Source organism: Oenanthe melanoleuca, chromosome 1A (assembly GCF_029582105.1).
Source record: "Oenanthe melanoleuca isolate GR-GAL-2019-014 chromosome 1A, OMel1.0, whole genome shotgun sequence".
Lineage (NCBI taxonomy): Eukaryota > Metazoa > Chordata > Aves > Passeriformes > Muscicapidae > Oenanthe > Oenanthe melanoleuca.
The window spans coordinates 21,096,202-21,124,159 of record NC_079334.1 but is presented as its reverse complement, the minus strand read 5'-3'; the positions used below and the strand labels follow the sequence as shown (position 1 = coordinate 21,124,159).

The following is a 27,958-nucleotide window of genomic DNA, read 5'->3' as shown; positions in this document are numbered from 1 at the left end:
ACCATGTGCCATTCCAAGATGTGTCCTCAATGACATTCAGAGACCAGGAGTACGTAAGCACACAGCAAAGTCTTGGCTGAATAGGGAGCGGTTTTTTAGGGGTTTCTGTGGGTAGCTTTTCAAATGGTAAGAGTTCATATTAGTGCAGAGGAGCTCATGATTTCAGGATACTGTAAGTTTGTGTCTCTCACTGATTTCCACTTGGGAGACTCAGATCTCCAAGTTCTTGTATAAGTCTATAGTGCCTAAAAGTACTTTATTTTAAAAATTGGTTGTATAGTGGGTTGCAAGAGAAATTGCATCTGTTGGTGTTTGGATTTATGTAAGTAAACCTATGCTAACTAAAAACTTGTGTGGAAGCTGTGTGGATTCTTAAGTTTGCAGTTAACTGTAGGTTAAGATAAGAATGTGAATATAGTTTTTGATAATGATGCCTTAAAGACTGTAAGTTTGCATGTGCCTTTATTTCTTTTTAAAATGGATTAGGTGCTGTGAGTTGAGCCAGTCTTGTTCTGGACCTAGTTTCCACCCTAAGTGGAAAGCGCCTTATTGCATAAAATGAATTAGAAATCTTGTTTTTATTTAAATTCTATTTTTATAATTTTTGTTCAGATTTCATCAGTTAAGCCAGAAATACAAAGTGTGATTAATATAATGAAGTTTAAAAACAAATTAAGTACTGGTGACCAGTGTCACTTTCTCAGGACACAAATCTCTTTAGGATGCTAGTGGCATTGAAGGAAACATAGCCAGTCGCTTTATCCTGGTTCAGTGGTTTCAGGCCTTGAAATCTGCAGTACTGAGCTAAAGAGATCAATTAGTCTGTACACTGAACTGATGTATTTAAACTTGAATTTCAGGCTGAGGCTTATGGTTTCATAGTATAAGCTCCTCTACTGCTCCTTTGGGAGTGCTTTTCCAGCACTGCTCATTTCACTATCTAGGTGCTGAATTAGTAAGGTACTGATGCAGCAGGGAGAGAAATGAGCTTTTCTTCAGCCACTTTGGCCTGTTGAACTCACAGACCACACAGTGAGATCCAGGATCAGTAGAAGGGAGGAGGAGCAGCACACACCTGGGGATGACTGGGGCCATGAAGCCCCTGTCCTGATCTGGCTGGAGTTGCTCTGAAGCCCCAGGCTCTCACAGCCCAGCAGTGCAGGCTGGGCTCCTGCTCCTCACTGCTGGCCTCTGCCCCCTCTGCTGTTTCACAGCAGGCATTGGCAGTGGAGCAGCTCAGGCTGGATTGTGGATAGAGCTTAGATAGATATGAGAAATGATAGAGTTTAGAAATAGCCCTGCAGGTTTTTTGGAAGATACTCCTACATTTACTTTTTTTAGTCAGGTTAATTCCTACATCTGACTCCCGAGATTGCGCAGGCACGCAGACAGATTCTATACGTTTATGTGCCTTAGTGCAAAGCGCAGCACAGGGCTGGGAGGAGCTGGGAGAGCTGCTGAAATGGTGGCAGCTTGGTTTATACAGATACTTTCACCAACCTGAATGGTGCATTTGTGTGTGTGACCAATAACTTGTTTCTGGGTTCTGTGCTGTGTTGCTGTCGGTGCATTCAGTCCTGCTCATCTCAGGTGGATTGTAGCTGAAACCCTCCTACTCTTTCCAAATGTCTTGGAAACAGGTGGCCTAAAATGCTGCCTCTGGGCCAATTTTTTCAGGCTTCTAAAAGTTTATTATGGAAATAAGGGAAAAAAAAGAAAAAACTTGGTTAGAAACAAGCACAGCAGCAGATTACAGCAAGGCTGGTTGCTGGCTGTGTGCTCCAGTGGTACAAGGCAAAGACGCTGCTGAGGTGACTGGTCTAAACTCCATGACCAACAAAGGGTTAACAATGCATGGATTTCAAGGGGCTCTGTTTAGTTTTCTTTGGTTTTATTTTTTTTTTTATTTTACTTTATTTTATTTTTGTTGTTGTTTTTTGTTTAATTTCTGTGTTCTGGCCACACCCAGGAGAACCGTCTGGTTTTGATTTCTCCCTTTACGGTTACATGGTAAATTTTCTTTCTCATTCTTCAGAGATGGAAACGTTCAAATACTATATATATATATACATTTATTATTTTTTTTTCACTGCTCATCATGTTGCTTGTTATTTATTGCAGAATCTGAGGCCAGACTAAAAGGGTGACAGTTACTCGGTCTCTTCAGGCCCTTTCAATAAACCTTTGGGTAAAAAGGGGTTAGTCTGGTACTGCAAATTACTCACCAGTCCTAAAAGTGCTTGTTGGGATTAACTATTCGCTGGGTTAAACTTATTTTCTGCATGGGAGAAGTTCATGACAGTTGCTGGTGGGGAGGAATTGTTGAAAATTTCAGCTTTGTTATTATAACAGCATTATTAAACTCAAATTATGTGTATAATCTAAATTTTAGAAAACCTAAGTATTTTTTTCATCCAGGATCTTCCCTTCCTCTGGCTCCATACCTATTATGATGGAGCAATCCAGTACCTGCTGTAAAGCTAAGCTAGTAAATATTGGATACCTGCCCCATCTTGCTTTTTTTTTTTTTTTTTTCTTGCTTTGTTTCTTTTTTTTCTTTCAAGGTCAAGACAACCTTACTGAGGGAAAACTGAGAACTGTTTGTTGCATATGTATTTAGGTACAAATTAATCCCTATTCTTTACAGGTCATCTGTGAGAAGGAATAAAAAATATATGTATGTTCTTTTTTCTTTCCCACTTAAAAATGTGTGTAAATATATATCTAATTACTAGTTTTTAAACTTAGAAGTAGCAAAAATGTCAAGTGTGGCTCACCTGTTTTTCCTGATGAAAATTTGAATGTCGAAGAGATGCATTAATATGACAAACCAGGAGGACACAAATACTAACTGCCATAGTCAACTATGTAAAGCATTAATTCAGCATTGATGTTAAATGGTGCTCAACTAAAGCTGCACAAGCTGAGGGCTGATCTGTCAATAAAATATGGTTAATTAGTTATGTTGTTCTGAATCAGATTAATTCTGGTTTAATTCACATTGTTAATTATATTCATATAGTCTGCATGTGGATTGTATGCTGCCCTGAGTTAACTTAATAAAAATACTGAAAATTCCTACTCAATTTAAGGATATTTAATGGTAATGTAGTTTTTTCAAATCCCATACAGACTTTACTAATTGCAAACAGATGTGAATTAAAATAGTCTTAGTTTGGTTCTAGCCTGCACAGATTAATGTCTAAAAAATTACTTTCCATCTGCACTCCAGCTTTCAGTTCACATCATCACTGAAGACATAAATTTCATTTGGTCACCACAGGCTTGTCTAGAACAAACAAATTTTAATGCAAAAAGAGAAGAGGGAAATAGAGATTCTTGTTGTAGTCCTTACCTCCCCTCCTCCCCCAACCTTTAAAGGATGTTTTTTCCCCATTATACAGAACCAGAGGGAAGGGTGTTGCTGTATTTCTCAGGCTTACCTTTCTCTGTAGTGGCTCTTTGATGCAGACACAATACCCTATTCCTTCATAGTCAGCTTTGCTATTACACCCCCTGCACCCCCCTCAGTTCTCTGAAACATATTTGACAGTTATATGCAGTTGGGCTGTTTTATTAGCCCCAATGTCTTGTAGCTCTGATTTTAATTCATTTAAACAGGGAACTTCTATGCAGTCCTGAAAAAGGCAACCGTTAGTTATTTATATAGCTCTTTATTTATAGCTGGAGAAATGAAATTATCTGAAGCTTTACATTATTGGGTTGGAGCCCAAAGGAGTGCTTTCGTTGATCTCAGCACTGCAGTGCTTGGCTAAGATCCTTTATTATTGCTGTGTGGCAGGGGGGAGAAAAAACAAGTAAACCTTTTCCCCCCTCAACAACCACCACCCTGCGTTTTACAAATTTGTAGCAGTTTTGTGCTGGAAACCTAGCTGTGGATGGTAAAGGCCAGCTTGTCACTTAAACAGCTTGGGCTGTTTGAGATTAGTATTGTAAAGACCTTTAAAAAGCATTTGAAGAATAATGGCTTGCTTGTGTCTCATTGCTAACAATGCTTAGAAGTCAAGGTGCTGTTTCTTGGGCTGTCCAGTCCAAGCACATACTGACCCCAAGGTGCATGAAGGAGGCTGCTGGCTAGATGCCCCTTCCCTAATGGCCATAGCTGTACATCACTCTCATCACCTCACTCTTCCATTAACATCAGGAGGGAGTTCCCACTGCACCAAATGTAAGCTTTGTTGCTCTGCTCCTGGGGGTACTGGAGCCAGTGGAGATTACTCTCTGTACATTAAAGCAGTATTTGCTTTATACCAAGCCACAGGAGCCAGTTATTGCTGTTGTTAAGATATCCTGAAAGCAGAATGCAACAATGCTTTCTGTTTGGGTCCGCTCTCTCTAATGGCATGAACAGTATCGCATCACAGTTGCCTGTATTAAGATGCCATTTGCTTCTAGTTAAAATCCTAATTCACTTTGTCATGTTGGCTTTCTCTTAATGTCAGTGCACTCATCTCTGTGGAAGGAAGCATGCTCTCCTACCCTGCCCCATTGCACTACTGCATGAGCTGGCAGCAACATGAGCATGTGTAGGACAGGCGTGTGTTGCTTGTTCCTTCGTGGGAGTGCTAAACCTGAATTTGGCTAACTAAAGTGATGTTTTGGTAGTCCTTGAGCTTTTGTGGTTGCTCCAAGCAAGGCATGTAAATTTTTCTAGAAATTTCATGGTCTAATTAGGCAGAGATGTGTTGCCATCCACAGCACAGAGGTTGCCATCTCAGAACAAAGGTGGGTAGCAGGGTGGGAGGGCGAGGTAGCAGAGGGTCAGTAGTGTCATACAAAACCTGCCTTGACCAATGAATCAGTATTTAGGTGTTCAGATTTACAGTCAAGTCCATCACAGTACTCAGAGATAAGAATATTTTGGAGCTACAGTATGTGATACTCTAAATCTTCACATTAATTATGCTTATTTTATGGTGCCACCTAGAAGCCCTGCTTACTTTCAGGGCCCCATGTATCATTGGGGAAGTTACAGGCTTAGGAGTAGACATGATCTGTGCCCTGAAGAGCTTACAAGGGATGCTTTACAAAGAGCCCTTCCTCTCAACACTGTTCTAAGGTAGGTAATTATTGTCTCCATTCTACAGGTGAAAAAGCAAGGTTCAGTATTTGATTTGCCCAAAGCTTTGCAGAATTCCTGGTGCCAGGCATGAACTCAGATTGCTGCTCACTCTCATAGCAGTTTCTCAAGAGAACAAAGTGCTGCTCAGTTTTGATGTCCTGTACTGTGTCTGGGGTTGGCAGGGGTCCTGCAAAATTTGTGTATTCATTAGGAGGGGAGAGAAGCTCAACTTGGGCTTGCCCAGCTTGCCTATGTCAGAGCAGGGTTTAGTGTTTTTAAACAAAAAATCAAACCAAAACGAAATGAAAAATTGTCTCGAGTAACTTTGTACTTCTTTTTTGGTCTGGCCTCAATTGCTTTTATGTTTTCTTTTTTTTTTAATTACTCTTATTATTCTTATTATGATTACAGTTCCTTTTTTATCGATTTTAATTTCTTTCATTTATGAAACATGCATGAACCAACAATGTGACTCTAGGAGGTTATTGCTGAGTTGTGCTGATGTCGATTTCATACTGTGATATTTTTTCTCTATTTACCTAGAGATCAGTATTTCAATATATAACGATGTGCATGTTTTCCCCCCTTCTCCCGCTGCATGCAGGGATTCGGGTTCGTAACTTTCGAGAATAGTGCTGATGCAGACAGGGCCAGGGAGAAATTACACGGCACCGTGGTAGAGGGCCGTAAAATCGAGGTGCATGTCTTCAGTAATTCAATTTCTTCTTTATATTTATTCTTTTGATTTCTTTTTGTGTCTTGCCTCACTTATTTCACATTTGGATCCCAGTCTCGTGTGTGCGTGTGTGTTTGTGTCTGTGTCCTTCACCTCCCTGCACTGAAATGTACAGAAGTTTACACCCTTTACAGAATATTTTTATTGTTATTTTGGGTATTTTTTTCTTTCCTTTTCTTTCTTCTTTTATTAAGTTTTATTCCCACCCACTCCAAATTTTTGCCCTTCTGCTGTCTTGATTTTTCCTTTGCTTCAGTTTGAGAGGCTCCGATTTCCTGTTACCAGGCCTGAACAAAACTAACTGAAAGAGTACTTTCCAACTTCTAACTCTGTGTCCAAAAAAGAAAGCAGGGGGCCAGCCAGTATCCTCTCTTTCCTCTGAGGCCAGTTCTCCTCCATGCAAGTGTGAGATGATGCCTGTGGGAGGGGTGGGGGCACGTGGGGCAGCAGCCCCGAGTGGGCTGTGCTATGCACACTGCTGGTTTCTTGATCTTCCCATGGTCAAGAATAGGTTTGGTGAAAGCTAATCCTAAAAGCTTGCTAGCTCTCGCCGCCGGGGAGGGAAGGGTTAATGTTGGCTGGCCATCATGGCCGTATGTTGGGCATGCCTGGTGTTGACCACTTTGGTGTTCCACTGTGTTGAAGGCTAACTGGCATCATCCCTCTCTCCTTCTTTCTTTAAAAAAAAACAAAAACAAACACAAACCAAAAAGTACAAATATTGAAACAAAAAAGCCGCCGTTTTTGAGTAAGATGTCTGCATATTTTGCCTTTTTTTTTTTTTTTTTTCTGTTTTGTTTTGTTTTTTTTTATTTCCCTTTCTGATGGTTTAGCGTTTAGGGCCCTTCACTTGACTCACTCTTTCCATGGTAACTATACACAATGCTGGCGATGGTACGAGTTGGCGGTAAGTGAAACAAAAGTGCTAGAGAAGAAGCTTTTTCTTTTTCTTTTTTTTTTTAAATTTTTCTTAAAATTACAAAAAATTAAGAAAGAAAAAATCCATCTGCCATCTCACATTAACACTACGAAATGTGATTTGACTTGTTGTCCCCACCCACCTCCTTCCCCTTCTCCCCCTTTTATTTTCAATGCTGTTGAGTAATGCCGCCTGGACTTTGGATGTACATATTGTTTTGTAGCAGTCTGAGCTGTTTGATTACTGACTTCATGGTGATTTCCCCTTGCACATCTTACTCAGAGTTACTGAACTCCAGTTTGGCTGGTTTTTATTAATGCACCCATTTCCTCTTCTCTCTCTCCTGCCCCTTCTTTCTGCTGCTCTTTCTATCTGAGACCTGTTTGTAGCTGTTACTGTTTATTTTCTATCTTTTTCTTTCTGCCCCCTCCCCAGTTTATTTCTTTACTAAGTTAAATGCAGCTGTTGGTCTCTTTGCTGATTGGTGGTTTCTGATTGGTTCTGGCAATTTTTCCTTTAAGTGCTTGTGTTGCACTTTGCTGTAGCAGCTGATTTCAGGCACTCGCTCCATCTAATGATTGTCTGTGAGACCCTATCCCCTCACTCCTCCCCTCCCCACCCTCTGAATCAATTGTGGTGTGTTTTTTTTTCTTTCTTTTTATTATCTGTGTGTGTTTAACTGCATGCTCTCAGTCTCATCATTGTTGTTTTCCATTCTTTCTTTTTTAAATGTGTAATATTTCTATTGTTTTGGGTCTGAAACAAGAGTAAAATGTAGCTCTGGACTCCCCACCCTGTGTACACCCACCATCCATACATCTTAAGGACCCCAGGCAGCTTCTATTTTTGTATCCGTTCTTTTTCTTCTTCACCCCGGCCTCCATTCCCATTTGGCATGGGTTTTGATAAATTATTGATGATACATAAAGACTTCACACTCCTTGCAAGAGCTTTGAGGCTGACACGGGGCTGCAGTAACTTGGCTTCCAGACTGGCCCATCTTTTCTTTATCAGCACCATCTCTGCAGTAACACCCCACTTGCTTGAGCAGTCAAACCACTTGGAACTATGCAGAGCTCTGTAAAGAGGGTGGAGGGCACAGTAAACCCAAAAATAATCCAGGTCTGATGCTACATATTATTTTTGTCCCATGAGAATTGTGACAAGGAAAAAAATAACCTGGAAAAAGATCTGAAAATGGTGGGTGTAAATCAGTGAATGTAGATCATCTAAACAGTTGGTGATGTTCCAGAGATTTCCTCAAGCCTTGGGAGTTCAAGTTTAATGCTGAGGGACTCCAGGCTACCTTTCTCTACCCAGGTGTTCTGCCAGTGAACTGCTGGGCCCCAATTCCGGTGGTAAGCTTGAGAAACAAGTCAGCTTGTGCATCACCTGATTCAACTCTCCTGTCCTGGGCTGCAGAAATTATTCCTGCCTCTCAAAGAGAACCTGGCAAAGCATCTAGGGTTTTGCCCTTTCAATCACTGGACTGTAAATAATCCTGTGCCTAGGGATGGCAGGGTGGTGGAGAATCTGCACTTTACTCTCGTTGGCCTTTTGTTTAATGCATAAATTTAAAATGCCACATTTAGCTGTAACTTTTTAAATTAAATGGCAACTGTTAAAAGTAATTTAAAGATTGCATTCATGTAAAATTAGCTGTTTAATTTTTTTTTTTTTGCTCAGAGAAGTATAGTGTGTATGTGTGTGTGTGTGGTATCTGACAGTTTTTCACCATTTTCCCTAACTTTCTGTGCTTCCTTCCCTCTCCTCCCCCTCCCCTTTCTTGCTTTTAGGTTAACAATGCCACTGCGAGAGTGATGACCAATAAGAAGATGGTCACACCTTATGCAAATGGTAAGAGACACTGTACTAATGATGACCTGAAACGTTTGCAAAAAGACAAAAGGGAAAAGTCATGACCTCTCCTCAGGACCAAAAGAAACCAATAAAACCCCACAAACTAATTTGTATCATTGTACCATCCGTATAACCCTAAAGTTCTTGTGGAGGAAATACCATTTTCCAGATGAAGAAGTGTGGACAGAGAGAAGTAGGGACATGGCCAGTGTAGCCAAAATGGGTAAAGGTGCCAAGGACCAGTGGGTTGCCTGCCTCCTACTGCAATCTGATTCTATATGGTGGGATGTGCAGTAAGCCTGTGTCCCACTGCCATCACCATTTAGGTAGATACCTAAATATGAATGCAGAAACATAACTTAAGATGCATAATTATCTTAATAACTTAAGATAGCTCTGTTTAGCTTCTTTCTGTAAAAGTACAGCTGTCCCCAAGCAACCAGCAAAGCAGAGCCTTTGCGCCGCTTGTTTGCTTGCTTTTTGTTTCAGACTGTGCCTGTGTTCAATAATTTTCCATGTGAACCTAAACAGAGAAAGACCAAGTTGTTTGGGTAATGAAGAATCCTGTTTCATTGGGATATCTTGGTGATTCTCTGTGCAGTCATTTTACTTCATATATAGTATTAAAAGTCATTCTCCCAGCAGAACTGAATGCTGCTTTGATAAAGATTTTGAATCTAAGTCCTTGTCCTGAAACAGACAGCAAAGTTCCTTTTGGTGTGAAAATGTTCCCAAACAGTTTCATCATGGCAGAAAGCTGCATACAGGGAGTTTCTGGTGTGAGAATCTGTTTTGATTACAAAGTAAGACTCCAAACTCAGAAGATAAAAATATTTTGTGTTGCTCTGCTGCTGACTTACTGAGTGGCCCCCTGCAAGTAAATCTTACTTTGGGTACAGAACTGGGGAAACTGGGCCAAGCAAAAGGCCAGACAAAACAGAGCCAAGCAAAAAGCAAAAGGAATTCTGGGTCACAATACCTGGAAAGAACGAGGAGTTTTTGATGGTATATTGTCCTGAAAACAAGGGCATAAAATGTCATGCATATGACTGGTAACAAAACTCAGCTTACTTGTGAAAGTGATAATGTACAGCAATATTTTGGTTTTGCAGCCAGCAGTTTAAAGCCAGTTTTAAAGCTATGCAAAAGAATTTAATATTAGACCAGGCTTAAAGCATACTGGCAAGTAAGTTTGTACGACTTTTATTAAATTTGAGAGTTGATAGACCTCTCGTTGCCACCACTGGAGTGTTTTGCCATCAAGGTGAGCAGTGCAGCAGCAGTGTGCCTACTTGCAGAGGAAGCCTGCTCTGTCAGCAGGTGAAGGGATAGTGTTGATGGGCTGCAATTCACATAGTTGTTGATAAGGCTTCTGGAGTAGTTAGAGGTGTTAAAAGTTCAGCAAGTGCACCAGGGCTCCCAGACAGAGGAAGCGTATAGATTTATTTAAATAAAAATGCCTCTGTGATTACTAGCTGATGAACAACTGGGATCTTTCCTGAAAGGAATGCGTTGTGGAAGCCAACCCAGATCACATTGTTAGCTTTATATCTCTTTTTTTCCCCATTAGAGAGATGGAGGGGGAAAAGACAGATAGGTTTCTAGATGTGACTGGGAATATATGTACCAACTCATACTTCTTTAAGCCCTATTCTCTTTTAGGTTTTATCTTGATGATTTGCAGTTTTTGCCAGTTATCCAGATTATATTGAAATCATTTCTCTATGAAGGCTTTCACCTGAAAAGCAGCATAAAGAAGACAAGAATTACTCAAATAACAGGGTAGAGAAAGTGTAAGATGAATAGAATGATTTGGTTTTATGAGCAGTTAATGAGAAAATGCAGACACTGTTTCTTTTTAGCAGATCTCTAGCAGACAAGACAGAAGAGTGTTTTGAGAATTCAAGGCTGTAGATGGACTTGCCTGAGATGACAGTTTGGGCCGTGGCTTTAGATAGGGCTTGGATCTGCAGTGTTCCCAGTGAAAGTAGGGAGGAGCTGGCAGCTAGGCTCCTGCAGGGAATGCCAGGTTGCATGGTGCTCATGGCAAATATGCATATAAGGTAGTTGGCATTCCCACAGCAGTGCCTCTGCCTGCTGTGGATCAGCTGATGTTTTGCTGTTCCCTCTGTTCCTTCTGACACAACGACCTGCACCTAGAGCTTGACATTAGGAAAAGGCAGTTGGCCTCCATCTACACCAAGGGGGATTGAGGCAAAGCAGAAATTGGAAGGAGCTGTGCATGTGAAGCTGGGGCGCATGCAAGAGACCATTCCCCCTACCCACGCTGCCCGTTCCTTCTCTTGGTGTAGATTTTGGCATTCACTGCAGTCTTTGTTGTTTCAGGTTGGAAGTTGAGTCCTGTGGTTGGAGCGGTGTACGGCCCTGAGTTATATGCAGGTAGAGCTTAAGTAGACACTTCCACTTCTGCCATTTAACTGCAGTGGTGTTTGTTTATGATCTTAATCTGCTGTTTCTTTATAACCTTTTTATGGTTTTGTTTTTGTTTTTTATTCTTTTTAAAATTAAATTAGCATCCAGCTTTCAAGCAGATGTCTCGCTGGGCAATGACGCCGCAGTGCCCCTGTCAGGAAGGGGGGGTATTAACACTTACATTCCTTTAATCAGTAAGTAGCCCCAAATGGCCCCTGTATTGTCACTGTGCTTGAGTTAATGATGACCTGTTACACTTCTTCTCTCCAGTCTGTATAATATATACTTGAAAGGATGGGTCTTGCTGGGAATGAGTTTGCCTTGAGCTAAAGTATAGTGGGCAACTGCTGTAACTTGTTCATCTGCAGTGTCTTGCTGTACTGCTGAATGGGTCTTTCTGAATGACAAGGAGGCTACAGAACAAGGGGAGGGTGTGTGTGAGGAATAGGCCATTCCCTTGCCCCCCTCCCTGTTCTGAAATTGAAGAAACCAAATGGACAAATCCCTAAAGTACATATTATACAAGCTGCTAAACCACGGGTCTGCAGGGCCCCTAGTGGCATGCACCTGGATGCATGCTGGGTTGGGTTTGTGCCCTGGGACTCCTTCCTGCTCAGTGTCTGTTTGTGACAGATGCCTCTGAGGTTTTACAAAGTTTGATCACAAGCCAGTTTACTTCAGTTTAAAGCGTAATTATAGAGGCATCCTATATATGGTGCCAGTTGTTGGTCACACTTGTTAAATGAAGGTGGGCTCTGGCACTTTATGGGAAATTGCTGCTGCTGTTATATGGGCTATCTTGTCTTTCAGGCTTTAAAATGAACATACAGAGGATTGGGTGGCAAAGAGTGGGAGGGGAAAGGAGGGAAGAGACTGATGTAAGTTGGTTGACTTTAAGGGCCTCTTGACAAATTATTTTAAAGAGCCTCTGCAGTTTTGGAAGAACTGCGTGCTGTATTGATAGTAACTCCCCGCGCTTCTCAGACTCTAACCGGACTGCATGGCAGTGTCCAAAGGTGGGGGGATTTGAGCCCTGTTTGGGTGGGTAAGGCATGCCAAAACATTAACCTCTTGCATGCCAAACCTCTCTGCAACCTATCTTCCCCCAAAGGCCATGGTGTAGCAGGAAGTATGTATGGGATGCTTGCTGGGTTATAAGCATGTCCCTCTGCAGGATTGATGCCGAATGTCCCACCGCTGTGGAGCTGTTGTGTCACTTTGTTTGAAGCAGGTGGCTGTTCTCTGGGTCGGAGCTTGTATCCTTTTCACCTTCCACCTTATCTATCTTTATAGTTCCAGGCTTCCCCTATCCAACTGCAGCCACCACAGCCGCCGCATTTCGGGGCGCCCATCTGAGGGGCCGAGGAAGGACGGTGTATGGGGCAGTGCGGGCAGTACCTCCCACGGCCATCCCTGCCTACCCAGGGTAAGCACTGGTCACAGGAGCACAGTGCTCTGCACAACCGTGTCAAATAGCTAATCGGTTAACAAAAAAACCCTAAAATTGTCTGGATGGTGAGAGTCAAGATCGTGCTAGTGCCAGAGCATTCTGCACGTGATGGCATCCAGTGGGGGCAAATCTAAATTTTTCTGTGTTAAGTTCTTGACTGAAATAATTTTCATTACTCACAACAGCTTAAAGTGCTGATGGGCTCCTTCTCATAATTTCTCAATTTGTCTATATATGGTATGTGTCATCCATTGACCCAATATGTTATAGTGCTACTGAGAAGGACACAAAGAGAAGATCTAAAATTCCTGAAAAGGTTCTGCTCTTTGTACTCCATTTGTGTTTCCATATTCAGGAATGAGGAATATTATCCATTACCTTCATGCCTCACCATCTGGCAGTAGGACACAGAAGAGCCAGTTACCCACAATGGATTTGCTTTCTTTGTTGGAGACGGTTTAAAAAGGTTTAAAACAAAGATTAATCAAGTCCATTAATTTAAAGCTGGGAGAGTTTGGGATGTAGAGAGAATGATAATGCAATGAAGCAATGGCAAATGTGTGGCCTTAGCATTCTTTGCCCTCAGATTTTCACTAGTAATGCAGTGCAAAAAATGCTGTTACAAAGGAGTATTCCTCTGTTTAAAAGTAGAAGGAACTAGGTCTGTATTTGAGTTTTGTTTTGGATTTTTGTTGGTTTCTTTAAATGTGATGGAATGACAGATAAATCAGCAAGTCCCTTCCAAACTGTCTTCTTTTTTTTGTTTCGTTTTTGATTTTGAGGATGCTTTAATCGTATTATCTCTGGAGTTCTACTTGCCATATTTTCCAGGCAGTGTTCTCAGAGCAGGAGTAAAAACGAATCCTCCAACACAGAGATGTGGACTGACCCTTTTCCATTACACTAGGCCCAAAGGGGAAGAAAAAATCATGAATCTTTTATTGAAAAGGAAAGTGGAATCCATACATATCAGTGCAGGGAGCTAGCCTGATGTATGCTGGATAAGCTCAGAATACCTTCTGTAGCAGATTAAGTGATGAGAACTACTGTGACCCTTTTAAAGTCTAGTCTGATATTTAAAGTGGAGCTGCAGGAAGCAAGTTGCAGTGGTCATGTATCTGTCCAGATTTGCTCTTTGGCAATTTTGGCAATGTTTGTATTTAATTCGCCAGAAGATTTTAAATGAAACCTCTTGTCTAAACACTGGTCTTCCGAACAGGGTGTTTCTTCTGGGTTTCCAAATCCAGTTTTTTGCCACCACTCCTAGTTTACATTCTCTATCCTCTAACCATAGCCTCTGACCTGCAACTTGTCTGTCTATTGCTCTAAAAATGGCCCAGTCCAGTTTTACTGGGGAGTGCTCACAGTGAAACAAGGCAGCAAAGCTGAGCTAAGTGCTGCCGTCTAGCAGAACATTAAGTATTTGCACCAGGGAGGGGGAATGTGCTTTTCATCCCTGGGAGTAACAGCATTCCTCACCAGAGGCTGTCACAAGTGGGGCACTGGGAGGGCCTTGTCTTTGATCTAAATCCAGCCTGAGTCCCATCTAAAAGGTTTCTTTTCATTTGAAATATGGGCCAGGCTCCAATGATCAGCCCTTCCAAATACCATCTCATGTCTGTTTACTGGTATTACACTGAATTTTTCTGACCCTGCTGACTGATCCCATGTCTTCATGGGCAGCATTCTAGCTAGTAAACATTTAGAGGGCACCAGTAAGCAAGGCAGATTCACAGAGGCCCAGAACTGTCCCTAGTCCCAAGCACTGGGATGTAATTAACTGCTACTGGTGTTTTTTTGTCATCATAGTCTGAGTCTCTGCAAGATACTTAGTAGAACAAATTTGATTCCTAGTAGAATAATACAAAATGTGCTATTCAATTCCTGTTGCAGTAACCTCTAGGACAGCTGCCACTCCATGTGAGCACTGTTGATCTCCATGGTATCAGGGACAGGCACACCTTCCTGACACCTTCCCCTCCATCTGTTACTTTCTTCCTGGCCAGTGGAAAGATGACATCATAAGATCAGTCAGCAACATGAATGACCAAGACATAGTGAGTAATGTGGAAGAAGACAGTAAAGTAAGCTGCAGGTTAACTCAAACCTGATAGAAGGAATTGGTTTTCACAAACTTCAGTCGTGTTTAAGTTTTAAGTTACAAAACTTAATGGTATCACTGCATTTGAGAGCTTAGCAGAATTTTAAAAATACAGAATGTAGATTAATAAAAGCTCATTGGTATTGCCATACTGGATCAGACCTGAGCACCATCCAGGTTAGAATAAGTTTTGACAGTGTCAAGTGCTAAACCAGAGGAAGGTGCAAGAAATCATAGTTCTTAATAATTTTAATACTTATTTAAGAACTCAAGATTTGCTAATGCATATGTGGAATGCCCATACTTATGTATGGCCATGGTTATTTATCCAGAGAAGGTTTTTGTTAACTTGGAAAGCAACTATTAGACTATTGGAGGTTATGTTAGATAAGTCACCTAAACCTGACATTGAACACAGTGCAACCTTCAGTTTTAGCAGAGGTGCCACTTGGTGGAAATAAGGAGACATTATAACCTCTGATACATAGCACGGGTAAAAACTGTTCTGGAATATTGCCCTGATTTGTAGCAGCCAAGCTTTTAAATGAAAGTGGTAACAAATAACACTTCAGACCAAAAGCTGTAAAAATCTAGACAGTCTGAAAAAAACTCACCTACTGTAAAACTCTCAAAGCAAAATAAGCTTGATAAATTTTATTTCTCAAACTGTAGGTTAGTCATTGACTTGTGCATGGTCATTAAATAGGGTTTAATGTGAGGAATAGGCTTGCCATAGTAAAGAATAATTTCATCTAGGAGTGTAAATATATATGAGATTCACTGATTTGAAGCCAAAGTAGATAGACTAGATACAGGGCAGCAGAGAGCTTTGAGGGTTTGAAGTATTTTTTTGTTCCTTTTACAACAGTCAGCTGTTGGTACACCTAAATGATATGCTGGCTACTTTACAAAACAAGCCTATTTCTTTTTCCCTTGGATGTGTTTTAGCTTGGCTAGTAGACTTTTTACAGATTGCACCAAGATTTGACTGGCTACCAGACTGTTTTATACTTCTGGTCAAGCTACATAACCAGAATGTGGTTTTCAGATGAAGGAATTTTCTCAGCTTTTGCTAGCATTAAGAATCCCAAATATGGATATTCTACCATAGAAATAAACCTTGCTAAGTTTCAGCCCTGGAAGTTAATGTCAGTCAAATCATAACTAAAGAAGAGATGCAGGATTCACGTGTGTTTGGGTGTTTGGATCCAGGAAGTCTTACTCTTATCTGTTGTTAGTGTTCCTTGCAGTTTTCTCTGGAGAGCTGATGCTAGCATCTCTTGCTGACAGAAATAGTGGCCTGATCCAATGTGGTAATGCTTATGTTCATCCAACTGATTGTGTTTGGAATAACTGTTAAAACTGCTAACCTGTTCATAAACCAAGTCACTTCCTCTGTCGTGCATTTGCCTTTCCTGCAGGAGCAGGTGGAGTATCACTGCTAAAACACTCCTGGTCCTAGATAGAGAACCCAGCAATGTAAGTCACTGCCCCAGGAGCCAAACTCTTTGTTATGTGGTTGTAAAAATTTAGCTTCAACAAACATGATCTTATGGCCTGCTTCTCCCTGCTGAAGTGGCTCCCCTCTTCCTCTAACAAGGGTCTCTATCTTCATACCTGCTCCCAGCGCTCTTGGAGACTACAGTAACTTTGTCCATTGGGAATGGAGTGTACTTTTCCTGGGGAAGGCAGCAAGACTAAATTATCCAAGCAGTAGCTAACACTGCAAGATTTTTTTTGTTGTTTTATTTTTTTAGTAATAGCATGCAGAATTTTGGCAAGATCTGCTGGGCTTTTTTTGTGTGTGTGTGCCTTACAATAGGTGGGTGTCTGAGGGTGGCAGGCTCTTGGCAGCATTTTACGTTCCATCTGATGAGTAAAAAATGATAGTCAAAAGAATAGCTAGTGTTCCATACCTTCTTTTTCCTTAATGCTATGGGTAAGTCATGCACATCAGATCCATGAATGTCACAGATGGTGGGGTTAAAGCCTTGAGCAAGTTTGTGTGGAGCTCTTCAGAGGACAAAGCTGGAGGAAATTCCTCAGTATGTGAAGCACACGCTGAACTCAAATGGGTGGGGGGGCATCCCCTCTCTTCCTTCCTCATCCTTCCCCAATCCCTGTCCCCAGAGTGAGCTGTGTAGTCTTACACTAGTGAATACTCTGGTAAGAGCAGCTATTTGGGAACCCCAGGCTCTGTTTAACAGTTTCTGTGCTTGAAGTTCTGAGAGAAACAAAACTATGGCTCAAAGCAGAAAAAGCACCATCCCATGGAAACCCTTCCAGTTGCTCCTCTCTGCTATGGAATATGTCATTACTACCAGGGACTCCCACTGCACCTTTCAATTTTCAGATCTTGGATCAGTCACCTAACCTTTTTAGCTCATTATCTCTGCTTGTGAAAGCAATGCATTGTGGGTATTTTTGGTTTTTTCTTTTCAATTACATTTCTCTGTGTTTACTTTGATCAGAATTGATTGACTTGTTTTCCTGAGGTGTTGCATCGGTTCTTTAAGATGCTGAATAATAATACTTTGCATGCTTGTGTGATCAGCCAAATCTTATCGCATGTCTAATGTGCAGGGTAAAAGCAGGTGATGTATGGATGTCAGAAACAAAAGTCATGCAGCCCTGGAAAGCCTGAAAAATGTAATCAGGCACAAGTCTCTGAACCACACTTCCTGACAAAGGTGACTCCAGCTCCCCTGGGATGCCTTCTGTGAGGGGCTCCTCAATTTCACAAGCCCACATCATGAAGCCAATGTTTCCATATGTTTTAGGGGGTAACTAAAATCATTCCAGGAGAATAACCAGAGTGGAGGTTTCTAAACCCTTGTGTCTCTCTTCAGGACGTCAGATCTTTTTGAGTCAATATTTACTGTACAAGATGGTGGCTCCCCTCCCTCTCTCCTTCGCATACTGTCTCCCCCTGTGCCCACCCCTTCCCCCTTTGCATGCCATGGAAGATGACTTGGAGCCGTGCGTGCGCACACACATTCTCTTGCTGATTTGCTCCTGCCAAAAGCCCAGGTTGTGGATTCATACATCACCTGCCTGTGTAAAACGCATGTGCATGCTGCCGTCCTCAATAACCGGAATGTGTTTTCTGTTCTTTTGTTTTTTGTTTGTTTTTTTTTTTGTTTTGTTTTTTTGTTTTGTTTTTGTGTGGATTTTCTGCAGTGTGGTTTACCAGGACGGATTTTACGGTGCTGACCTCTATGTAAGTACACACACCGGAGCCTTCTTGTCCCCAACCCCTGACAAGCCAGCCTTTTTTTGTTTTTTTTTCTTTTTCTTTTGGTTTGTTCGTTTGGTTTGGTTTGGTTTTTAAAATATCATTTACTTTAATTTTCTTCTTCCTTGTGGATATATATATTTATATATTTAGGAATGCAAGCATGCTTCTCTGTCACTGCGCTTGCCCCTGGGTGCAAGACCTAAGCCTTTGGGTTTCCTGATCATTGCCAGGGTCAGTTTATTGGGTGTCCTGTCCCCCACATGCACACTGGTACTAATCAACCTGAGAGATGATTAGCAAATTAAAATTTCTCTCAACACTTCTCTCATTTGCATAATTTGGATATAAAAATAACAGGACTGGTTTAGCCTCAGACCTTCCCTTTCCTTCTCCCCCTCTTCCCTCCCCTTTCTCTTCCCTCTTGGGGCCCTTTCAGGTTTGATTTGTGCAGCCCACACGACAGTGAACAAGTTGTATGTTTAAAAATGTTCATGTGCCACTGGGATGTGGAGATTATCCCTTTGGGGAAGACACTGGGACTGATTAAAAATGGAGGCTGAGATGCTAGAGTGAAATCTGACATCTCATTTTGCTGGTAGGAATGGCACCTAAATAGGCTAGATTCTCTCCCCTCTTCAGGGAATTGTAAAGTACAAATATTTGGAGATGTTCGGTTAGAAGAGTCAGCAGCCTCCTCCTGTTTGGGAATTAGCTGTGATACCACGGGAGACTTTGTCCTGTCATTGTCTTTGTCCTACCCAGTCAGTCTGTATTGCAAATCTCCAGGGTGTCTGTGTCTACATAGGTGGGTTGTGGATGGAGGTATTTGAACTGCCCAGCGAGAAAAGTGCTCTCGTCTCCAAGGGAGAGCTGTTGCAGAGCAGGAACTTGCCTTTCAAAGCAAAAATGTTCAGGGCCACAACTGCCACTGCAGCTCATGGCCTGCCTGGCTTTATCAGAGTTGCCAGTTGTGGTATTGTAGGTCATAGCTCTCTGGAGCTGGGAAGGTTTGTATAGTTTGGGTAGTGGCACAATTGTCAGCATGAATTTCACATTCCTGCTCCTTTGAAGGTGCTATTCCTGACATTTATAAAGAGGACCCTGGGGTTAGACTCAGGATAATGGATGGACTAGCTTTTGGATTTTGTTGGCTTTTATGGAGGATCAAGTTCTGGACAGGTGCTTTTTCCAGCCCAGGTACAGCAGTTGGAAGATGTGCTCTCTGAGACAGAGAGAACTGCATGCATTTTTCCACTCTTCCATGTACTATCGTGCGTGCAGTCCCTTAAAGATTGATCTGCCTAGTCAAGTGTTTCTTTATAAAGCTGTGTCAAGGACTACAGAAGGTTCAGGGTTTTCCTGCCTAACTCCTAAAACATTACCTTTGCAGACGCTGACTTGGCTGTGGCAAGTAATCAAGAAAATGAATGGTGCTTAGTGCCTCTTCCCACAGAGTGTGGCACATAAAAGTCTGCCATGTTGAAAGGGATGACTGGCCAGGGTTACTCCCTATTTCTTTTTGAGAAAGCTCCTTCAGAGCTTTTGTTGGGGAGGAGAGGCTTATTTAACAAGTAAGGACAGAAACTGCAGCACTGAAGATACCTGTAACTGCTTGGTGCTGCAGAGCGGTACCCACAAAGCCAAGCCCCCAGGTCAGGTTAGAGCCATTTAGGTGGATTTCTGATGACTTTGCTGTTGGTGGCAGCGCTGTCACTGTCAGAAAGCAGGATGATAGAAGAGAGGACTGCATCAAAGTAGATGGTGGTGCTTTTTCCTATGTTATTGCTGGCCAGAGCCTTCCAGTGGAGCTCAGGAAAAGGTTACCATTATCCAAACTTGAAGTTGCCCTTCCAAATAATTTTCTTGGCACGGGTGGAATGACTTTAGTGTCCCTGTGTCTCAGTGATTTGTTGTGCTTTTCACTGCAGTGCTTCCATCCCTGTGGTTGCTGTGATAGGTTTACCGAGATTCTGGAAGGTATGGCAGAGGATACTTCAGTTAGGACTGGGGGAAGTTAAATCAAGGTTCTCTTAAGACTTCTGAGTCTGTAGGATTGTGGAGAGGAGCTGAGCTGGCAGGGAGTGGTTAATGGTAGGCGAGATGAAAGGGAAGTGTCCCAAGTTTGGGCTGCTTTTTCTGCATATATGCTATGCACCGATTTCTCATTTTCCTCCTCCTCCTTTTCCTCACTCCTTTTTTCTTTCCTGGGGCAACCATCCTGCTAGCCATTTCTTCTGTGAAGAAGGCATTCCATCTGTTGTTGGATGCGTCCCACTCTGGCAAGACACCTGAATTGATAAAACAACCTGCCCCAGGATGCAGAGGGCTTCATTTCGGATCATAAGAAAGGTTATCTTTCTTCTACAATGGGGTCAATCTGGGTGGCGGGGGGGGAAACCCAAACAAACCCACCCGTGCGAAGACTGCTCCTGCCTGTGAAAAGCGTGCTTGCATCCACTGGAAAGAAAAGGCTGGTGAGCCCCGCTGTGGGCTGTTTGTATGATTGTTTCTTTCCACAGCTGTGTTTTTTTGAACTGCTCTTCCTGTGTTCTGTTATAGAATAGTCTTACAGGAACCAATCATTAGCGCTAAAATACCTCAGGTAGGAGTGCCAGTGTGACCTGCCAACCAATCAGATTGTGGATTGCAGTGGAAAAAACTGAATTATACTAACCATTCCAGCACCACATTAGAGATGGGAACAGAGGCTTTTTTAGAGCAGCGCAGACTCACATGTGAGCCAAGCCCCTGCTGTAGCAGGGTGGCGTGTGTCCAGATTTCATACCAAGTGGCGTTTCACTCAAAATAAAAAAACCAAACAAAAACCAACAAAAAACTAAAAACCAACAAAACTTGAATTCAGTGGAAGGGTTAACAAGGTCATGCTTGTCCCATTACCATGTAGAAGCACCTGCTGCAATGGACACCGTTGTCCTGTCACCTTTTCTAATTCATTCATGCTCATTCCTGGTGCACATATGCCACCCTTCTAATACAGAAATACCAGAAGCGGGTCTAGCCCTTTCTGCTTCTTAACTTCTGTTTTATGGAAGTATAGGGATGGAGAAGACACATCTGAGAGATAACAAATAAAAGATCCTAAAATTGGGCTTGCTGCCTAAACCTGGCAAGCAATAAAATGTACCTAACTGGTACCATGAGTTACACATTTTTCTGGGGTTTTGGACGCGCTTGTGTCCTAGGGGCAGAAAGGCTCTTTGGAGCAAAGAGGGCAGTGACATACTTTGTGTGCCCTTCTAAGGCAGGAAGGGAAAAAGAAAAGGGAGGTTTATACCACACTGGCATAGTAAGCTGTAGTTTTGGATTTACTCTTGCTCGTTGGATTGACCACCTGATATGGACTTGAAGAATGGAGGCGAAGATGTACTTGAGCTGAACTTTATAAAATGCTAATCTATTTTCATTAACACACTCAGTAATTGGAATGCTGCTTTAGTAGGGATTGCGGCTTCCTGTATGTGTTGTTTTTCCATGTTTGTCTTATTTCAGAAAATATAAGACAGTACTGAAAAAGCTGTCATCTAATGTTAAAGAAGGAATTTAAAAGAAAATATTGCTTTGTTGATGAGCCAAGGACAGTAACATCACGGAAGAGTAATTTTAAATTTGGGCTTTTGTTCAAACCCAAGCAATACAGCTGTTTGACAGCTCAGGTCTGTAGGCTCAAGCAGTACCTGGGGAAAGGGATCCAGCATAGCCTCAGGAAGACTGGAAGGCTGATAGACAGAAAAGAAAGATAAGCAGCATTTAGGCTGGTGTTCATTTCTCTCACGTGCTCCCCAGACAATTCAAAAGCCTGTACCAAAAATGCCTAATCTTGATTTACACAGTTCTTTTGGTTGTTTTTAATGCCCAGTAAAAATGCATAAACCTTCTCACTAGTTCCCATTTCCTTATGGAGGCAGCAATTAAATTGCCCCATTGATAGAAACCTCTCTGACATAACATCTTTGCAAGATGCTCAGCCACATTTACTTCTTTTGAAATGAGACTAAAGATTTTAAAAAACTGAACCTGTATGGGTAACCTGTCCCTGTGGAATCAAATAGGTGGAGTGGGAGTTTGCATGGCTGTCCTGAGTTTCAGGCACTATGCCACTCAGTGGTTTCTTCTGTTGCAGTTTGGCTGTGGCACTGAAGGAATGTGTTGAAGCTGGTCAGGGCCTTTTTTTTTTTTTTCTTTTCTTTTTTCTTTTTTTTTTTTTTTTTTTAAATAAATTATTTCCTTCATTTGGAAACACATTTTTTTCTCTTTGTTGCTGTGGTTGCAGATGCTCTATGGTGTTATAATTTATATTTCCTGGACTACCTGAAGTGGGTGGTACCAGAAGTCACTAGGGACCCTGCAACTGAACTTGTGGATGAGCTCTGCATATCACTTAAAAGTTTTGTGTGAACAGGAATATCAGGAGAAAATATCTGGTGCATTGGACAAACTGAACAGGCTTTAGATGCATTTATTGAATTATATAGGTGGATCCTGGGTTATGGAGAACAGGAGCATCAGCTGGGTAAGGCAACCTATACAGTGTCTGCTCTGTATGATCCCAGAGCTTGGTGAAAGGATTTATGAAAAAACAAAGTATCTGCAACAGTTCTTCTTCTTTCCTTCACCCTGTTTTGGTGTATTTGGACCTGCTGGTCATGCTAAATACATCCCTGTCTCAGAAATCTCCCAGCTGTCCACGCTCATTGCTCCTATGACAGGAATGCACCATGACCATTATGATACCCATTTTTGGTTTTATTTGAAGTACACATAAGTAAGCTTTGCAGATTGCTTTGAAATGAGCAGGTCTGCCTGTACGTGTGTACCTCTACCCTGAGATTTTTATTTTATTTTTAATTTTTTAATTTTCCTTTTTAAAATAACCAGTAGCTTCAATTTTGCATCAGTGCATGGTTAAAAAGCAATACACGTCAGCTATTTCTTAACTTCATTTCTCCAATGAATTATTTCTCCTGTTTTTTTGTTTTGTTTTGTTTTGTTTTTTTTTGTTTGTTGTGCAGTTGACTGAAGAAATGTTAACATCCCGCTCTAAATCTCTCAGTGGAGTCTCTGTTCCCTTCTCTGATATAACAGATGGGTTATTGCTTGTTATAATTATTAACATTGTGGTGTGGGACAGGGCTAGGGTGGGAGCCATTCCGGGGGGCGAGGGCGGGTGCTGCGGGACTCGTTAAGGTTGGAATGTTAACTCCAGTGGTGACTGACTGTTTCCGTAATAGCAGGTTGTTGTGGCTGCACGCTCTAGTACTTGAGGCTGTGTACTTCACTGAGCTTGTGGTAGAGCCTAGGGCGAACTGCTGTCCCAAGAGAATGCTGGGATAGATAGAACTAGCCAATATGAGTCTGAACGTGGTGACTTTGCTGGTTGTTCTAGCTCCAGATGTCAGCATGCTTAGTTTTTAATTTTGATTAATAAATGTTACTCCATTCCCCCTCCCTCACCTGATTCCAACCCTTCTTTTCTTCTTCTTTTTTTTTTTTTTTTTTTTTTTTTTTGTTTGTTTTGGTTTGTTTTGGTTCTGTTTCGTTTTCCTTTATGAGAGACATGAGTTAAAAGAGAATTATATGATAAGCATTTTTGGTTTCAAACTGCATCTTGCTGTCATGTTCAGAGTATGTGCCAGGCATGTTTGAAGCAACTTCTGGTCTGAAATGTGACTGGCAAGTGTGGAAGTGTGGGAATCAAGAGTGCATCCTGAGGCCATCCCTGTGGAGGGTAGTGCCTGGAGAAAAGCCTCCTACACTGTGCCCATGTGTCAGACCAAGGGTTTGGGAAGCTCACAGCCCAAGGGGAATACTGCAATCACATTGATACAAAGTTTTATCTTGATTTGGTGAGGTTAATGAGGGTTTGATTTGGATTAAGGCTGCACCTCGTTCCTCTTGCCTGTGTCATGTTTTACACGATGGTGCAATAATAGCATGGCAAAACCAAGCTAAACATCCCCAAACCATCAGTCCAAAATGCAGGATTTGAAACAGCTAGGTGAAGTTAAAAGGGCTAAACTGTAACATTTCCAGGCCCTGTCGTGATGTTTTCACAGATGTAGATCTGTGTTGCTTTTTCTCCTGTTAACTAAAATATTGAAGAGGCTGCAGGACTCTTTTCTCTGGAGTAGGAAAGGGTCTGCAAATATGTTTTGGATAGCACATTAGCCTTCACAGGGTTAATGCAGGCCACACAAAAGAAACCAATATTAATTTAAAATTATTACTTCGAATTTAAAAACTACCCAGGTCCAGATTGAGCACTGTTGAGCAAAGACACAGTTCTGTAGTGGAGCTGATCTTATACTCTCAGTTACACGTATGCAAAAGATAAATAGGGAAGAAGTGATAGAGGTATGTTGAACTGATTCTGGAGGTGAAGAGCCTAACTCTGCCTTCTGGTCCTTCAAACCCTGAAATGTCAATTGGAAGAAAAAGGAAAAAAATTTAAAAATCCAGAAGCAATCTGGAATTTTCTGATTTTTTTTATGGCTCATTGTGTTTCTAGAAAGTCAAAACTATGGTTCCTTTACCAAGCCTTCACCCCCTTTTTAAAAAGATTGTGTTAAGAAATACAATAAAGATCTAACCAGGACTTCAGAGCCCTCTTTGCTGCCTGCTGTGCCACCTTTGTCCCTGGCCTTGGTCTTCCAGTACTGCAGGCCTTGCTCTGCCCCAAGAGCTCCTTGTGGGAGTTCCAGGAGGAGGCTCACAGGTCTTCTCTGAGTCAGAATTCACTTTTTGACAACACAGCTGTTAAGTACATTTTTAGTAACTACCTCTGATCACCTTTGCTACAGGTGTGTAGCATGGGCAGAAATACAGCAGCAGAACAGACTGTTCTGGCATACTTTCCCTTGACCTGTTTCCTCATATGGAGAGGAGGGGAGAACAGTCTGGTTGGCCTCAATATTGGTTTGCTTGTTGACAGCCCTGAAACCACCAGGGACTGTCTTCTCTGATAATCTTTTCCTGATTGCTTTTCACTTTCTCTGGCTATTGATACTTCTGCACTTGTGGATCCAATTAAATTCTAGCCCTTTGGGTTTTCCTGGCTGTAGAAGAGATAGGGTTAAAAAAAAAAAAAAAAAAAAAGTAGGAATTTCTCTGAATTGTCCCCTTTCTAAAATACTTCATAGAAAGTGTCCACCTCTGATTCCCCTCTTTAAGAGGAAGGTGCCATAAAAATTTCCTTACATGAAAGATTCCAGGTCTTTCATGGTTTCCATTTCATCCATGCCAAATTGCATCTTCTGTAGGGTTGTAACAATACTCAGTCTTCCTTTAGTGCAATCCTTTTGCTAAAGAGGGTAATGAAGGGCCTCCCTGGTCCCTCTAAGGAAAGGGACATGACTTAATGGGTGATGGTTGCAATAGACATGACATGGGAGCTGATGCAGTTTGAAACACTTCCTCTCCTTGTGATGTGTGTGACTTTTTTAAATTTTTTTTTTTTTTTTATGCTCTGCATGGGTGGACAGGTATCTGTAAAGTCAGTTCTCTTCTCTCCTGCAGGGTGGATATGCAGCCTACAGATATGCACAGCCTGCTACTGCAACAGCAGCCACGGCCGCTGCAGCCGCTGCAGCAGCTTACAGCGATGGGTATGTAAGGGAGAGGTGTCCATGGGGGCTAGCTTGCTGTGCCCAGGGATTCAAGGAGCATTGGTCCATCACAGAACTTCTGCTTCTTTCTTTGTCTTACCCGCACTCGCATGCGCGTGCATGCACCGCCCAACACGCAAGAATGCACGGTTTGTCTCTGCTCCTGGACGGTATTGCCCTCAGTGTGTGAGCTGGCACAAATCCTGGCCTCTTCCCTAGCCTTGTGATTCTCCTCTGCACCAAGCAGGCAGCGTGGTTACTGCCTCAGAGTCAGAGATCTGGCTTTGGGCAGGTTACTTACTCACTGGGTGTGTTTGTTTCCCCATCGTAAAGTAAAAATGACTCAGCTCATGCAGTGCTCTAGGATGCCTTAACATGCATCTGAATAGATAGAAAGGATTGTTTCCATTGGAGTGCTTGCCTTAAGATTTTTCATTGCCTGTGCAATGAGGCCATGTTTTAATCCTAGCACATTAAAGTTTATACTCATCTCATAGTGGAGAATCCCTCACTGCTTTCCATTTAGCAGCTGTTACTGTGCCAGTAGCACTAGTGCCAGCAGTCACTCTCTGCCCTAATTGCATCACGCAATCACCCAAAGGTAAGGGATGCACTAGCTGACATTTCAAAGATGCTGACCTCTTCCCTGCAGGTCAGGCTCATGGTCTGTGCCACATTCCTCCTGGCACGCCGTTCTCTAGCCCATCTCATACAATGCATGGCAGCATGCCCATAGGATCTCTCTGCAGAGGAGCTGCCTGGTGTGCATGGATGCATACATGTGTGTGCAAGGGCATGCTGCTGCTTCCATTACCTGTGGTCAGACAGCTGTTTCTCTGCCCCACTCAAGTGACTCTTTTTTTTTTTTCTTTTTATATCTTTTCTCCCTCTCTTTAGTTATGGCAGGGTGTACACAGCAGATCCTTACCATGCCCTTGCCCCTGCCGCTAGCTACGGAGTTGGCGCTGTGGTAAGTGGGATTTTCTTTCTTGTGCTGTTTCTCATTTCCAGCAAGGGGAACAGCCACTGGGTATCATGCAATGAAACCTCACCCAGAAAAATGTCTTTGTTGAGGGAGGAGGTCTTTAGCCACAGTGCTGGGTTCCCAGTTGTTCCCCATTCATATCTATGTATGCACTAAGAAAGGAACCAGGCTGTAGGAGACCAGTTATTACTTGGTCTTGCACATCATCTAGTACAATGAAAAATGAAAAGCAAACAGAACTCCCAGGAGCCAGAACACTGTTGTTGAATCAGTAGAACTGTATTGAAGTGATACATAGAGCAAAAATCAGCAATAGTTAGAGATTCAGGGTACCCTTTTTTGCCATTTTCAGTTCTAGGAAGCAAGGGAATAAGTTGTTCTTGTGCCATCTTGCATCAAAGCTGCTTCACTGGGTTCCCTCCTGCACTAGTGGAAGGATGCGGTGTCCTGCTTGCCAGCAGTAGTTACACAAGGGCAGGATGAGGTATGCTGGCATCAGAGGGGAGTGGAGCAGCTTGCTGAAAACACATGCTTGCCCATCTGCTAGCCAGCTCAGTATCTGTGTTGTTGCAAAGGCTGGAATACAAATGTGCTCAGAGAAAAAGACACCTAAAAATAGATATCTGCAGTGTAGCACCTCCATTTCAGCCTCAGCTCATTATGTGGATTCTCTTTAGGGTCAATGAGGGAAAAACAGGTAATTCTAGGATACCCAGTCATCATATCTATTTTAGACCTTTACCTTGAGGTGAGGTGAAGAGCATCCTAGAGGTCCTGGTCTCCGCAGTCTATAAAGGCAGCCTGGACAACTGGCTTGAGATTAGGACTGGTGAGTCCCCTCTCTGGTACTGAATTCCCTTCCACCAAGACTTGCCAAACTTCACCTCCAGCTGGCTGGCCATGAGCATGCCCTCCTGAGCCACATCTTTGGTTTTGCAGGCAGAGTTCTCTCTTGCTTCTTAGAGGTGCTGATGGTGGTGGGTCAGTGCCAGGACAGGTCCTTCCAGAAAGCATTTGGGTGCTGTCCTGGGTATCTCTTCACAGTTCTCCTCCTAACAACCTTTTCTTCTCCCATTTCATTTCTACAGGCGAGTTTATACCGAGGTGGCTACAGCCGATTTGCCCCCTACTGAAGTGACGTGAGCCCCCTGCAAGTGGGACAGCCCCCCCAGTTCATGAGGCCTGGCTATTGCAATATTTACTAGTAGAGGAACTCTATAGCAAGTCGAGGAGGAAAAACAAAAAAAAAAAACAAAAGAGAAAATACTTTTTTATACCTCACTATGTTCTTTGAATATGTATTTTTTTTCCTTTAAATTTCTGCCTTTAATTCTTTTGTTCCAAAGATTGTGCTTTTTTTTTTTTTTTTTTTTTTTTTCTTTTTTTTTTGTTGTTTGTTTGTTTTTTGGATTTTATTTTTGGGGTTTTTTTAACTGTGGTAAAAATAATGCATTTCCGTGTCTGTATGTTGGTGCATAGCTTATCCTACCAATCACGGAAAAGGCGATTAGTGATAAGGAAAGCTGTTAGA

General features: G+C 42.2%; 1 protein-coding gene across 18 annotated transcripts in view; it reads left to right on the top strand.

Moving 5' to 3' along the window:
* Window positions 1-27,757, top strand: part of RBFOX2 (RNA binding fox-1 homolog 2) — a 164,735-nt gene extending 136,978 nt beyond the window's left edge. For 5 of the 18 annotated variants that reach the window (XM_056510452.1, XM_056510512.1, XM_056510494.1 and 2 more), the window contains 9 exons: window positions 5,688-5,780; window positions 8,535-8,595; window positions 10,945-10,998; window positions 11,133-11,225; window positions 12,325-12,457; window positions 20,380-20,422; window positions 25,354-25,442; window positions 26,340-26,412; window positions 27,516-27,757. In XM_056510452.1, the coding sequence (XP_056366427.1) occupies window positions 5,688-5,780; window positions 8,535-8,595; window positions 10,945-10,998; window positions 11,133-11,225; window positions 12,325-12,457; window positions 20,380-20,422; window positions 25,354-25,442; window positions 26,340-26,412; window positions 27,516-27,560 (684 nt within the window). In that variant the 3' untranslated portion in view covers window positions 27,561-27,757. Of the gene's footprint in view, window positions 1-5,687; window positions 5,781-8,534; window positions 8,596-10,944; window positions 10,999-11,132; window positions 11,226-12,324; window positions 12,458-16,003; window positions 16,062-17,762; window positions 17,803-20,045; window positions 20,170-20,379; window positions 20,423-25,353; window positions 25,443-26,339; window positions 26,413-27,515 lie in introns of those variants that run through there. The other 13 variants (XM_056510453.1, XM_056510520.1, XM_056510543.1 and 10 more) reach the window with 9 other exon arrangements.
* Window positions 27,758-27,958: the final 201 nt, after the last annotated feature.